Below are 15,792 nucleotides of genomic sequence, written 5' to 3'. Positions count from 1 at the left end.
AGCTACACATGCTCCATTGTTGCTGAGCTGGAAACAGCGTCCTAGAGAAAAATGAGTGGTTGTCAGGTCTCTTTAACATAGTTTTGATACACTACACTGATGGCTACCTGGCTAGCATCGATCAATAGCATGAGGGGTGCACCTAAAGGAAGAGGAATGAGAAGCACAGCCTCTGCTATACTCTTGTTGGTAGCCTCAAAAGCGTTGTTGTTGGCCTTGAAGGCATGTTTCATTGACTGTGACCACTGTACAAGCACACTGCCTTTTGTTTTTAGACAAATTAGAGCTGCCTCTTGAATTTCTTATGCATGTGGCAGTAGAAATTAAGCACTACAAGAAAGATACATAATTCTTTGGTTGTCTCTGGGCAAGAAATATTCATAAAGGCTTCAACTTTCTCCAGCAGGGGGGCATGATCCCTGTACTGAAATAGAATGACCCAAAAACATTATCTCTGGTTGTCCAAAGATGCTCTTAGAGACATTCAAAACAATGTCATATGCATCAAGGCACTTAAAAACTCCAGTGAGATGCTGCTCATGTGCTTGTGGCACTTCTGAGAATACTAGTATTCCATCCAGGTTGGCAAAATAACATGGTAAGCCTCATAACACTGAATCAATGAATCATTGCCATGATTACGCGTGGTTTCTCAGACCAACATTCATGAAGAAGCTTTGAACAAACCAAAAGGTGTTATAATGGCTGTCTTTTGAATGAGTTTCTCAGCAACTATGATATGTGTGTGTGCTTCAGCACAATATAACACACTAAATACCTGTGTCCCTCACAATGCATGGTTATTGTCTCGTAGCAAAGGCACCAGATAATTGTCTGGGATCATTTTCACATTTAAATCTTGGTAGTCTCTGCATGGCCACCACAAGCCATTCTTGTTTGGGACCAAATGCAAAAGTGATGACCATAGCCCTGTACCAGGGGTGGATGAGCCGTGGTTAGCATAGTGTCAAACTCTGACATAGTGATTGTGTACACCTCAGGAGTTAATCATTTGGGCCTGCATGAAATCAGAGGGCCTGCCATCATATTAATGTAGTCCACAGTATCATGAGGTTCTTATTGCAGAACCCCCAGAGGCCTTGTAATAGCAGGTTGAGCAGTTTGGCGTACCTGTTTCCTGCAGCCTTTGTGACCTAGGCATCAAATGTGGCAGTGTGATGCTGCAACCCAGTGGTCGACAGCCTGGTGATGGTGTCCATTAGCTAAGTGTTGACAATGTGGTCAGGTGGTAATGCACCAAGAGGCCTGCACTGAAGATAGGCTGTGTCACATTTGCAATTACAGAGTTCTATACCAAAGCACACCTCAGTCTTAGGTCCAGTTCTAAGTGGCGTGCTGCACATCATGATAGCAGAGCTGTTAGCAGTTGACAGTCAAAACATGGTTTCTGGGTGGTACTTGTGTAGCTTGTCTCATGGCAGAATCTTCAGCTCAGATACTTTTGTTCTGACTAGATAGGAGCGCAGAAGAATGACCTGGTACATTTACATCCATCTGATGTTTATTGCTGACATACACGCATGACAAATTACATTTGTGTGCTTGGCCTCCAAATTGCTGGTGATACCAAAATTTTCCTCACAAGGGCTTAATGTACCTCACTTGCCAACAGCACTCAGCAGACACAGATGGTGTCACTTCCTAGTGCTAGCCAAGCCGGACAGTGCTTAACTTCAATTATGTGATGGGAACTGATGTTACCAAAGTGGCAAGGCCATTGGCTAATTTTTAAAGTTTTCTGAGGCAGAGCCTCTGGGCGTGACTACATATTTGCCATATGATTACGCAAGGATAGCAGCTATGCAAAAGTTGATAGCTTGATTGTGTCTGTTATTTAGCCTGGAATTAGAAAAAAGAAGTGGTTTAGTAGTGTTATTTTGTGACTTTATTTCTGTAGACCTTTGAATAGTATTGTTTATTTCCAAGTTGGCTTTTATTTACATACTTTTGTTTTTATTATTATCCTTGGGGAATAGAGCTGTGTCATTTTCATATATAACAATGTTGCTATCATTATCAGTGCTTAAAGTGTATTTTTATGTTATAAGAAGGGTAATGGGCCAATTAGGGATCCCTGTGGACAGAAAAGTTCAATGTCACTTTCCTGGCCATTGTCAGTTTTCGTGATCAGGGCCACTACTTCTCAGTCAAGTAGTTCCTCAATTGGCCTTGCAAGGGCTGGATGCACACCACATACTTAATTTCATATCCTCTCTACTGACGTTTCTATAATGTCACATCCTGGCAACCTACACTCTGGGGAAAAAATTGGGCAAAGTGATTGAGGGATTAATTGAGAAGGTAAGTGCAAATTGACAAGAAGTAACAAAGAGAGAATCGCAATTTAGTATGAAATCCTAATTGTGGTCCAACATGGGTTTTTAACAAATATTTCCTATCTCGAAAGTCATGTTTAGCACCAGAAAATGGGTCAACTAGAAAATGAATCCTGAGCTACTGAATTGTAAAACCAACATATAATGCAAATACTGTGTCACATCTCAATGACTTTGTGTTACAGTGTATAACAGCAGTTATGAGCAGTTTACTCATGACCAGATGGTGTAATATTTCTAGGTAATTTAGAATGCTCTGACTTATCCAGAAGACTGGAACAAAAAAAAACCATTTTTTGTAATCAGTTGATGTTGGATCAAAATAAATAAATAAAAGAGTCGGTGGATGCAAATGTTTCACTCATAAAAACCTGAATTCGCAAAGAAAATAATTTATTCAATTGTGAAATCTATTACAAATTATACTGTTTCAAAGACAGAAATTTCCAATGATTCAATAACATCCAACAAACTGGAAGAAATGATTACTACACCAGACTGACACTGTGACAGTAGGACTGAAGCTTGCTTTTGGGTATTGCAGATTGTGTGTGTGTGTGTGTGTGTGTGTGTGTGTGTGTGTGTGTGTGTGTGTGTGTATGTGCGCGCGCTTACACACTTGCATACAGATGTGCATGAGTGTGTGAGTTTATTAGCAACAACAGATTAACATTCAGTTTGATGTAATTTCTTGATACAAAATCCTGTAAATGAAATATACTCTATCGCTGTTAAGGTTGTGAGGACATTATAACATCCTATGAAAATCATGCAGAAAATTACATTAACAAATTGGTTTCAGGGTCCACACGGAGCCCAGAACGAGGCCAGAAGTATACAATTAAAAAGCCATGGATTGGTTGTTTAGCAGAAAACAAGAGGATATGGAAGGAACAGGCAGCTAAAGGTAATGACTTTATCTTACTTAGTAGATTTTTTTATTTTTTATTTTTTCTTCCCCCCCCCCCTTTTTTTTTACGTAGTATTATTAATATTACATCAAACGTCCAAACAGTTTCTCTTCAGCTGGTATATCCAAGGGTTTCTAGCAGAGTTTGCAATTTCTTTTTGCTTTGACAGCTGATGCAGTCATCTACGAGGGGATATCAAATATAAACAGGATTTTTGTTCCTGAACATCAACAGTTGGTAGGACTGGCCCCGCACTTCTGCTATGCTTAGGCACAACCGTCAGAAGTGAGGAGAGCAGGCTGTTAGATATTTCCTGCCATTTTGTCAGTAACACTCATAATGTCTGAGCAGCAGGTGCACCCCTGCATTGCGCGATAGATAATTATCTAATTTCTTGCTTGTGAAGGAGTTTAACAGCAGAAATTTGCCAGATCGACTGCAAAGTTCAGTGATAAAATATTATCAAGGACACATGTGCTTGCCAGACATAAAAAGTTCAAGGAAGGACAAGAACATGTGGAAAATCAGCAACACAATTGCCATCCTCAGACCAACATTACAGACAAAAACATTTGTGTGGTTAAAGAAATTATTGACAATGATCAACAGGCGATAGTATCAGAAAATGCACAAAAAGTCAGAATCAGTTGTGGGAGCTGTCAAGCAATCTTCACAAAAGTTCTACAGTTCCGTAAAGTGTGTCCCGGATGGCCCCTAATCTTTTGGCCGAAAATTTGAAGTTGTGACATTTGGAGGTCTGTCAGAGGCTTAAATCAAAGTTTGCAGAAGGAAGTAATGCATTTTGAGTCAGATCACCACCTGGGTTCACAACTACACTCTAGAATCCAAACAAGCCACTAAGGAGTGGCAAAGGAAAGGGGAGGCAGAACCAGCCAAGACTTGACTGCCAGCGGGCAAGATTCTTTCAACCGTTTGTTTCGATCAGCGAGGCATTTTGCTGATTGATTTTTTGCATGATTGATACACAATCAATGCTGCTTACTACTGTGAACTGTTGAACAAGGCAAGAGTTGCATGCAAAAAATGAGACCAATTGATTTGACAACTCATCCTCCTCCACGACAATGTACAACCCCATACTACAGCTCTAAATGTCTCCAAGCTACAGGAAATGCAATGGACCACACTTGATCATCCTCCTTACAGCCTGGACTTATCACCCTGTGATTTCGAATTATTTGGATCGCTTAAAGAAGCTCTAGGAGGCGACAATTTGAAGATAACAACAGTGTGGAAGATTTCATGTGCGACTGGCTGGTGACTGCCACACTTCTTTTTATGATGAGGGCATCAGAAAGCTGTCCATATGCTGCAACAAATGGATTTCCAAAGCAGGAGACTATGTGGAAAAATAAATTATAATTGCCTTGAGTTTTTAAATAAATGAATTTAAATAAAGAATAAAATCCCATTTGTATTTGTTCCACTCTCGTACTTATAGCACTGCAAGCAGTGCCTTGTACATGCTTACTTGGATTGTAAGCAAAATGTGGTGCATTGTTGATGTCAAGTCCCTTTTTGACTCTATAAACTTTGCCTCTTTGTCAAGGGTTCAGAATAGTTTTCTTTTGCAAAGGTCATCAACCATATTTTATCTGACATAAACAATAATTTGAGAATTCCTATAAAGTCAAAAGAAAATCACAAATCTCTTAATAGACACTTGAAATGTAACCACTTTTCATGGCTACCAAACTGGATACTTAACGGGATGTTTCTCAATGATCATATTTGAGGTATATATACAAGGTGTACAACTTTGCTTCCACCATTTTTTCTCCAACATTTGATGCTTTAGTGAAACCGGCCACTACTTTCTTCCATCTTTTGGGCAGTGTACGAATCCTACATCAAAAAAATTGTTCGTCTTTTGAAGCGATCCATGAACCGATCCAATTTGTGACATCTTCATGTGATTGGAAGTGTCGCTCAGCCAGGCCATGCACCATTGATCTAAACAGATGATAGTCAGAGGCAGCAATGTCTGGAGAACGGGTGGGGTAGGACTTCCCATTTTAATGTTTCCAGGTACCTTTTGACCTCTTTTTGTAACATGATGTCGAGTGTTTTTGTGCTGCAAAATCACTTTATCGTACCTCTCACTGTCTTGCGACCATTTGTCTTTTAATGCTCTGCTCAAACATTAATTGCATTCAATAATGAGCACCTTTGTTTCACTTGGTTTCAACACCTCATAGTACATTATGCCGAGCTGGTCCCACCAAATGCAGAGCATGATCTTGGAGCCATGAACATTTAGTTTGGCCGTCGGGGTGGAAGCATGGCCGGAATATTCTCATGATTTATTGCATTTAGGGTTATTGTAATGAACCCATTTTTCATCCCCGGTCACAATGCAATGCAAAATTCCCTTCCGTTTTTGTCTCTGAAGCAATTGTTCACAAACATACAAATGCTGTTCAATGTCTCTTGGTTTCAGGTTACATGGAACCCAAGTTCCTTCTTTCTGAATCATGCCAATAGCCTTGAGACATTTTGAAATAACTTGCTGTGTCACTCTCACTAATCATGCCAATTCTTCTTGAGTTTGACATGAGTCTTCGCTCAGCAATGCCTCCAATTCTGCATCTTCGAAAACATTATCTCTTCCACCACTATGCCAGTATACGATGTTGAAATCACCGTTCTTGAAATGTTGAAACCACTCCTGGCACATTCTTTGACAAACAGCATTCTCACTATACGTACTTCAATGAGCATTCAATGAGACTCAGCCACTGTTTTTTTCATATTGAAACAAAACAGTAACACCTTCCACAAATGACGAAAATTAGGCTCGTACGCTGACATTTTCAATCAAGGACAACTTTATGATGCAGACACAAATCAACTAATGTTTGAATGAGATTATGTTGACCGAGGTCCAAGCTAAATGCCCGATGTCTGTGATCTGTTTCTTGTGACTGCTACTTACAGCTGTCGCCACCTACTGGCAAACGGTGTAAGAAAAATGTACTTCTTATATCTTTGCTCCAAATTGTCTCCATCTGAAAGAAAATCTGGGCTCTTTGTGTGTCAGGAATGGCTTGTCAAGTTAATCAAATCTAGTAAATGAAGTGGCCAGAATGAAAATGTACTTAATAACGTGTTTATTCGCACCATAGAGTTGACACTCATAGTGCACTGAACTCAAACAATACTGACTCAAAACTAGCTCTGACTGGCTATTGCTGCTGTTGCGTATATAGCTTTTATCAATCAAAATGTGAATAAATCCGTTATTTCCAATGGTAACTTTGAAGTTTACAGTTAAAATTTAATTAGTTTTTCAGAACAGATTACAGAACTTGGATCCATAGTTTGTTACAATCTTTCAAGAATAATTAAAATGAAACATTACAGTTATCATTGCCCAGTTATGAGAAATACCTTTCTACACTAATGTTTGATATAGATATCTTAATAAATTTTTAAATATGGGTTAGTATTGATACTGAACATGAATCTTGCATCTTCACACTTAGTTGAACAATAATTACAGTCAGGTTTTGTGTACAAATTGATGAGTACAGGTTTTAACATTTTTACATTTCTGGTACTAATTCACAGGTAGTAACTATATTTCATCATATAATTAATTCATCAGTATGTCAAATTCATAGTGTTCCAAAGGATGTTGATACATTTGTGCTACTTCACGTAATAATCGCAAAATAGTATTGGGTACCTCAATATACTCAGAATCGCAGTTTTCTTTAAGAGAGTTCCCATTCTGCTGCTTTACACACTACTCCTACAAACAGTCTAATTTAAAATTTCTGTTAGCTGCAAGACAAACAGAACTTTTCATTGTAAACAGGCCTTTGTTAGAACTAGATGAGTGTTGTTGTATAATAAATATCTGTAGTGTGGTCACATAAACATAAATCCAACAAGAGGAGATAACTAAGGGAGCAGAATCTCTTTTTTAAAAGTATTAGGTGTCCTGTTAACTCTGCTATGTTAAACTCAACTTCAGTAAACACAAATAGATGATAGCAGTTCAATTTCAGTTAATTATTAAATGCACTTTTTAACAGATACCTTATTTTTGTAACATTTATGTTGACTCACTCCACAACCATTAAGGTTATTTCTTAAGATGTGGTCTGCTTATCATGGTGAATTAATGAATAAACAATTGTTACACTTAAGTAAAATCATTATGGTGCTTACTGTATGGCAAGCAGTATTATATTGCCATGAGCTGTGCTATATGTGGTGAGGCATAAAAATTAGCATCGCTGGCTGGTGTGCTGCAAGTAACCAATTCAATTTCAGCCACAAGTGATTACTTATTATTTAATATGTATCATTTCTGGATGGTTCTGAAAAGTTCTTGTGTTTGTAATGTTTGTATATTCTGGAATATTTGAAGTTTTTATAAATATCACCGTTCTCCACCCATGAGTGCATGTTATGTTCAGCTGTAGCCATGTTCATAAGAATTGTGCTTTCAGTAAGAAGTGTTGTTTTTCATTAGTGACTTTAATTTTGGATAGGGACGTAATTAAATAACAGTAATTGGCTGGGTTCTTAATAATATTACTATGGCTCCAATTAGGCAATGTAAAAGCCATCACCTACATGGCCAGGAACTGGAACACAAGCAGTACATCATTCCTGTCATCCATATATTCAGAAGACATGATGTGTTTTGCTAATGTGTACTTTTACATGGATGGCACAGCCTAGCAATGGCTTAAGAAACATGAAGAGAAGCACAGTACCTGGAACAAATTCCATGCCAAACTGAATAAAACCATTGGCAACAATAAGCAGCAAGTCCACACCTACAGACATTAAGGCTGAAAGCTTGTAATCCACTTTGGGTATCCAAGCAAATTTTACAGCCAGACCCAAACTTCCATATGTCATCATCCATACATCTGCAATATGTACTTGTACATTCATTATGTACATTCCTCTGCAGAGGAGACATTTTAATCGAAAGTCACTTGCCTGGTTCGGCAGATAAATACAATACTGCTGTGCATGCATGTCTGGAGGAACTTTCACTGTAATGAATATAGCTGTTAAGAAATATGTGACACATATTTGTGAATCTGTGTATGACAGACGTAGACAAAATATCACATTTGACGAAAGCTGTCACAGAAGACATGTACTAAACTCTTCTTGTAATAGATGTCATGACAGCAGAGGAATTAGTAAGTGGTATTAGTGCATTGAGAGGAGAGGGGCAACAACAGATGAAGGAGATACATCCAACTTCTGGATATGGTCCTTGTGGCAGTCGTGGAAGACCAACACGGCCTTATCTTTATCATACACCAGGTTGTAAGAGAAGAGATAAAGCAGCTTATAGCAGCCAGAACTGTCAGACCAAATAAGCAAGAGATAGCACCAATGAATGTCAACCCTTGTATGTAAGGAGGTAATAATGTGGACATTGAAAATTTCTGCTGGACTGGGACTCAGACCTGGTTTTCCTGCTTGTCGCAAGTGGTCACATTAACCACTTTGGGTATCCAAGCAAATTTTACAGCCAGACCCAAACTTCCATATGTCATCATCCATACATCTGCAATATGTACTTGTACATTCATTATGTACATTCCTTTGCAGAGGAGACATTTTAATTGAAAGTCACATGCCTGGTTCGGCAGATAAATACAATACTGCTGTGCATGCATGTGTGGAGGAACTTTCACTGTAATGAATATAGCTGTTAAGAAATATGTGACACATATTTGCAGTTGTAAATATGGTCATCCTCCAGCTGTATAATAGAATGATGACATCAAAAATTTATGCCAGATCCATTTGTTATGAGCAGTCACCTTAACCACTTTGACAATCTGTGCACACTTCATACTTCATACTTCCATATGTCATCATCTGTGTATCTACAACCTGCACTCAAATATCCATTATTTATCTTCACGTACAGCTGTAGTCACCACAGTGCCTGTTGGTTTTTACATGCATGCCCTGCAGTTTCATAACCCAGAGTTACACTGCAGCCATCAGACAATAACACAGCATCCAACTAATGCAGATACAGCTAACTCCTCATTCAAGTACAACAGAAGAATAGACATTTGGATGCTCTGGACACATTGTTCACTACTGCAGAGAAACAAGACAAGTTTTTGGCAACTACTACGCCAGCAGGCATCAACAGTTCCACATAAAGTGGAATACAGTCAAGTGTGTGGACACTGTAGGTGATATTCATCTGCAACATTAAGGCTGAAAGCTTGTAATCCATTGCTTTTGTAACCTTCTACAGTATATTTAATTTTGCCTGTACATTCCTGGCAGATTTGCACATCTACATCATATTCATTTTCACAGAGAAAACTGTGAATACCATCTTCCAAAGAAATGAACTCCTCTAAAGTGTTTGAAGATATTCCATGTAGTGTGGAACATTTTCAAAGGACTTCCTGTAGTAAGTCCATCAACAGCTGTACAAATCATGTAGCATTCATTAGTCCTGTCCCAAGTTCACTTTCTTTTGAAGTTTGCTAGCTGGTTTTCTGATTTGTCTAGCATTATGTCTTAATAGAAACAGCTAGACATAAGACTCTTTTGTGAATAGAGAGCATAAGCATAAATGTAAAATGGGTCAAAATTTTGTTAGTAAATTAGGTGCTCAGGGCAAAAGTTTTCATTCTTGCAATACAAAGGAAAATTCATGAACCATGCCAAAAACATTCTTTTGAAGGAAGCAATTCATGCAGTTATATTATGTTGGAATGTACTTATCTTATGATATGGTCTGACACTGTCACTTGCTTCCTGCAGTGCGAAGTAAGCTGTTAATCACTGAACTCATACAGGAAATCATAATTTCTACACAAGTTTTGGCACGAGACTATTGCATACACACATGCACATACACATGCAGTGATTTCAGTATAATATTGATTTATTTCTTCCAAAATCATCATGGAGTATACAACACCAGTTAGGTCGTAGATATGCACTATCAACTGAGTGTCTGTAACTATAAGTATGAAAACACAACCATGTTTACACTTTGTGTCACTGTGTGCACTGAATTTGCCAAATTTTCTGTGTGTGTGTGTTGGGGGAGGGGGGGGGGCGTTTAATTGGGGAGCTGATACTCATACTACCTACACTAATCCTTTTAACACTAATTTTGTGTATGACCACATGTAAGTCATCTTCCACACCAAGAGCAGCAAATCTGTTCATCAGTTTTATATCGCTTACAGTTTTAATTTTGATTATTTTTTTTTTATTTCTGAGATGCTTTTGTGATGACAATAGTCAGGTCATTGATTCTTTTCTATATCAGAATATTTTTGTTAGAATATTATATTTACTATTTAATGAGTCTATGTCTCTCTACCACACTTTTATTAGTTTGTCTTTGTTCTTCATTTAATTTCTAAAATTTTGGTCATGCTTCTGTAACACATGAGGCTTGTCCACATACAGTCATCAGTTATAGATGTGACACTTCTGAACACTTCTCATGAAACATCTTAACTTTTATCATAGCCAGTTTGGGCTACATTGTCATCTTAAAACAACTTATCACTTTAACAAATTCAAACTTACAGCGAGACATAATGGTTACAACTATTTACATCTGATGGACACATTTAGAAGTTAAATAATATTTTTAGCTTTTGTAACTATGAGTTACTTCTTCAGGGAGGAAAGAAGGATAAGAAGTTGGAGAATGTTAGGAAAGAGAGTAAGGTCACTCAGATCAAGAATGAGAGGGCCCCTTTCCTCATGGGATCTCAGTGACCTGCCCTTGAAGGCAACCTCAAAATTTGTTAACAAGCTCATCAAAGAGGTTTGGAATGAAATATAATGTACAGTACAAAGATTACAGTTTGTTTGTGTGTGCACTTGTTTGAGGACAATGAAATGTACCCTAACAAGTGCTCTATTGGAGGACATAAAAGTAATTTTACTACACATAAGAAGACAAGTGTTAACAAATAGATATTCATTTTAACAATGATTCTACAAGGTAAACTGAATTAAACTCAATTATATTTACAACATAATTCTTCACAGACATAAATACCCTCCACATGCAATAGTTAGACGGTACTAACACATTTGTCTGAAAAAATGTTCTCCTCAAATAAACCACTGTAGACTGATAGCCAGTTCAACATCCCTCTGAGACCACATACAGCTATTGTACAAATGAACACAATGTCCAGCTGCCTCATACGGACTCAAGTTGTCCATTTCTTGGTTAAAAGGAAGGAAACTGTTCCATTTTGTTAGATTTTCTTCATTTAGGATTCTAACTGTTCAAAGTACTTACGGGCATTCAGCCAGGTTGAATTTTTGACAACAGCCGATATTTCGGCGGATGCACACTCCACCATTTTCAAGGCTTAACTGCAACGACCAGACGAAGTGCAGAAAACACGAGAGCTCGGTTCTGCGAGTCTAACAGAAAAGATAACACACACCTAAACCAAAGCCACCAAAGATGAACGAAGTCAGAGCTATCGATAGTAAGAAACTATGGACTGGTAGTTGAGGAAACGTTAACTCTGTCCCTATGTTTTTTAACAAGTGAAAGAGCAGGATTCCAGGCCGAGTTTAAACAAAAGCCTCCATCCCTATTCACAAGGTTGCTAGCCAATTTAATTTCAACAGACTCCTTAATCACACTATCCCAATAGCCGGACGTGCATGCTAATATCTCGGTATTATTATACCACATGGGGTGACCAGTGTCCAAACAATGTTCAGCAATAGCAGATTTGCTAGGCTGCTGTAGTCGCGTGTGCCGTTTATGTTCAATACACCGGTCCTCCACGGTCCTGATGGTCTGACCAATGTATGCCATGCCACAGCTACAAGGAATGCAATAAACACCTGCCTTACGTAAACCAAGATCATCCTTAACAGACCCCAAAAGCGCTTTAATCTTAGATGGAGGTCAGAAAACACATTTCACATTGCATTTCCGTAAAATACGACCTATCTTGTTTGAAGTGCTTCCTATGTAGGGCAAAAAGGTAATAGATTTAGGAGTCAACTGAGAATTATCATCAGTCACCTGGCGCACAGTTGGTTGATATCGCAACGTCCGTTCAATCTGTCTTTCACTATACCCATTGTGGCGGAAGGTAGCCTCAAGATGGCCCAGCTCAGCAGGCAAAGTCTCAACGAGTTGAAGATACTTTTGTTGTTTGGCCGCATGGCAGGGAGAATTTGAATGCCTTTTTAGAACATCTAAACTCGATCCACCCCAACATTCGTTTTACCATGGAGGTGGAAGAGGATGGTTGCCTTCCCTTTCTTGACGTTTTGGTTAGGAGGAAGGTGGATGGATCGTTGGGACATGCAGTTTATAGGAAGCGTACTCACACTGACTTGTATCTGCAGGCGGACAGTTGTCATCATCCGGCCCAACGTGAAGGGGTACTTCGTACCCTGGTACACAGGGCACATGTCATCTCCGACGTTGAGACTTTGCCTGCTGAGCTGGCCCATCTTGAGGCTACCTTCCGCCACAATGGGTATAGTGAAAGACAGATTGAACGGACGTTGCGATATCAACCAACTGTGCGCCAGGTGACTGATGATAATTCTCAGTTGACTCCTAAATCTATTACCTTTTTGCCCTACATAGGAAGCACTTCAAACAAGATAGGTCGTATTTTACGGAAATGCAATGTGAAATGTGTTTTCTGACCTCCATCTAAGATTAAAGCGCTTTTGGGGTCTGTTAAGGATGATCTTGGTTTACGTAAGGCAGGTGTTTATCGCATTCCTTGTAGCTGTGGCATGGCATACATTGGTCAGACCATCAGGACCGTGGAGGACCGGTGTATTGAACATAAACGGCACACGCGACTACAGCAGCCTAGCAAATCTGCTATTGCTGAACATTGTTTGGACACTGGTCACCCCATGTGGTATAATAATACCGAGATATTAGCATGCACGTCCGGCTATTGGGATAGTGTGATTAAGGAGTCTGTTGAAATTAAATTGGCTAGCAACCTTGTGAATAGGGATGGAGGCTTTTGTTTAAACTCGGCCTGGAATCCTGCTCTTTCACTTGTTAAAAAACATAGGGACAGAGTTAACGTTTCCTCAACTACCAGTCCATAGTTTCTTACTATCGATAGCTCTGACTTCGTTCATCTTTGGTGGCTTTGGTTTAGGTGTGTGTTATCTTTTCTGTTAGACTCGCAGAACCGAGCTCTCGTGTTTTCTGCACTTCGTCTGGTCGTTGCAGTTAAGCCTTGAAAATGGCGGAGTGTGCATCCGCCGAAATATCGGCCGTTGTCAAAAATTCAACCTGGCTGAATGCCCGTAAGTACTTTGAACATAGTTTACGCCAGGAGAAGCTCAGGTATCAGGATTCTAACTCATTGTAGAAAACTTATGTAAGTATATACTTCCAGAATGTGCCTCCAAATATACTGCTGAAGCTATAGCAATAGTGAAAGAACTGCAGTATGCAAAGAAGATTCATGCATAAGAGAGTTCTTATTGCATTTGACTCACAATGTGTACTGAGAGCACTTCAAGACCATAACTAGAACTATACTACATATAGGTACATATAAATATTGCTCAAGAGGTAGTAGAATGTTGTATAAGAAGTAAAGGAATAAACTTTCTGTTGTTCAAAAAGCACACCATAATACAGAATTTAATGAGAATATTGGTAAACATGCTAAGTAATCAATGGTGAAATTATTCAGCTTCCATTTCCATACATGCAGATTTCATGACAATAATAAACAAGGGAGCTTGTACAAAATGGCAAGCCAAGTTGCAGTAAGTAGTGAAACAAAAGGTCAGTTCTGTGGATGAATGGATGGATGGATGGCTCTAACATTACAAGTGTCTCATGATTTCATAACTTTAGATGCAGCAGGAAAATTATATCGTCAATAATGAGGATACGATTCAGTGATGGCATTTTCATGGTGTATCTTAATAAACTGAAAGTAAAGGACATCAGATTCTGTGCATGTGGTAGTAGTTCTTTGGGATATTCAAATCATTTGTTACTTTTTTATGTTAAGAATAAATCTAATGTTACTTACCTGTCTCATATATACCTTTTCCAATAAGTGTAAAGTGACGACTCTAGGTCTTTCCATATTCTCACTAGAAAGCAATACACTCATCTAACAAAGAGTTAATTCTTACACTGCTTTATTTTAAAACATCTTTTTTCTTACCTAGTAAAAATACATTGGTGTACGACAATTGTCATCCTATTAATATTATTGCAAAAGAAAGTTTCATACACAAATTTTAAATCTGTACGTGTCAGTGGTCTCTGTATGTAAGGTAACACCTTATGTTTATTTACAGTTACTTAACAATTACTTCACATGTATTTTTTTACAAATTATTGTTTCTGGCTTTGTATAAGAGTACTGCAAGTGGCTTAATACTAAAGCTACTGGTAGTCAGAATGTATATTAAAAATTATAATAAAAAGGAGACATCTTCCATTCAACTAGATATTATTGTTGTAGCAGTGAATGTTCAAATGCATTGGAAATTAAATTATTTTAACAAAATAAACACTGTTTTTTGCCTTGTTTCACACATTTGCTTACTTAATTTACAATGTTTCACCAAGAACCCACAATTCATTCAATTAAAATATTTTACTTTTGTAGTAAATAAGCTTTGTTGATCATATGTGACACAGCAAAACTCTGTGTGACTTAAACTTCAGAAGATGTGGAGAGGAACTCCTCAGGAATGCAAGTTCCTAAGCATTGTGGGAGAGGCTTGATTGCATTTCGAAGGTATGAAGAGGGAAGAACAATAAGTTGAAGCTTCTCAGTTATTTGTGAGGTGAGCTCGGGTGGCTCAGTTGAAAAGCACTGTTGACAATTAACCATTGTTCCAGTACCATATCCTGTCATAAATGAGCAGTGAAAGACTGTGTTTACAGTGACTTCATTGCTTGATTAATTTTGTATTTACTGTTCATTTTGTACATGCTTGTTTCTTTAGTTTAACCCAAAAGAACATTTTTAAAATATTAAATAGCTACATGTCAGAAGCTTTGCTCTCTCGGCTCACATTTGATTTAAATGCTTCATATTCATGGTCATAGACCCCAATGAATCATGGACCTTGCCATTGGTGGAGAGGCTTGCGTGCCCCAGTGATACAGATGGCCATACCGTAGGTGCAACCACAATAGATGGGTATCTGTTGTGAGGCCAGACAAATGTATGGTTCCTGAAGAGGGGCAGCAGCCTTTTCAGTAGTTGCAGAGGCAACAGTCTGGATGATTGACTGATCTTGCCTTGTAACAATAACCAAAACAACCTTGCTGTGCTGGTACTGCGAATGGCTGAAAGCAAGGGGAAACTACAGCCGTAATTTTTCCTGAAGGCATCCAGCTTTACTGTATGATTAAATGATGGCGTCCTCTTGGGTAAAATATTCCAGAGGTAAAATAGTCCCCCATTCGGGTCTCCGGGCGGGGACTACTCAAGAGGACGTCGTTATCAGGAGAAAGAAAACTGGCGTTCTAT

The 15,792-nt window shown here is 38.6% G+C and overlaps 1 protein-coding gene across 4 annotated transcripts in view; it reads left to right on the top strand.

Annotated features, from left to right (window-relative positions):
- Positions 1-15,792, top strand: part of LOC126268013 (dual specificity calcium/calmodulin-dependent 3',5'-cyclic nucleotide phosphodiesterase 1-like) — a 1,575,562-nt gene that overhangs the window by 1,550,460 nt on the left and 9,310 nt on the right. For all 4 annotated transcript variants that reach the window (XM_049973424.1, XM_049973426.1, XM_049973425.1 and 1 more), the window contains one exon: positions 3,160-3,264. In XM_049973424.1, the coding sequence (XP_049829381.1) occupies positions 3,160-3,264 (105 nt within the window). The remainder of the gene's footprint in view (positions 1-3,159; positions 3,265-15,792) is intronic.

This window comes from Schistocerca gregaria, chromosome 4 (assembly GCF_023897955.1).
Source record: "Schistocerca gregaria isolate iqSchGreg1 chromosome 4, iqSchGreg1.2, whole genome shotgun sequence".
NCBI classification, from domain to species: domain Eukaryota; kingdom Metazoa; phylum Arthropoda; class Insecta; order Orthoptera; family Acrididae; genus Schistocerca; species Schistocerca gregaria.
The sequence above is the reverse complement of the archived record's forward strand: the minus strand, read 5'-3'. Positions and strand labels throughout refer to the sequence as shown.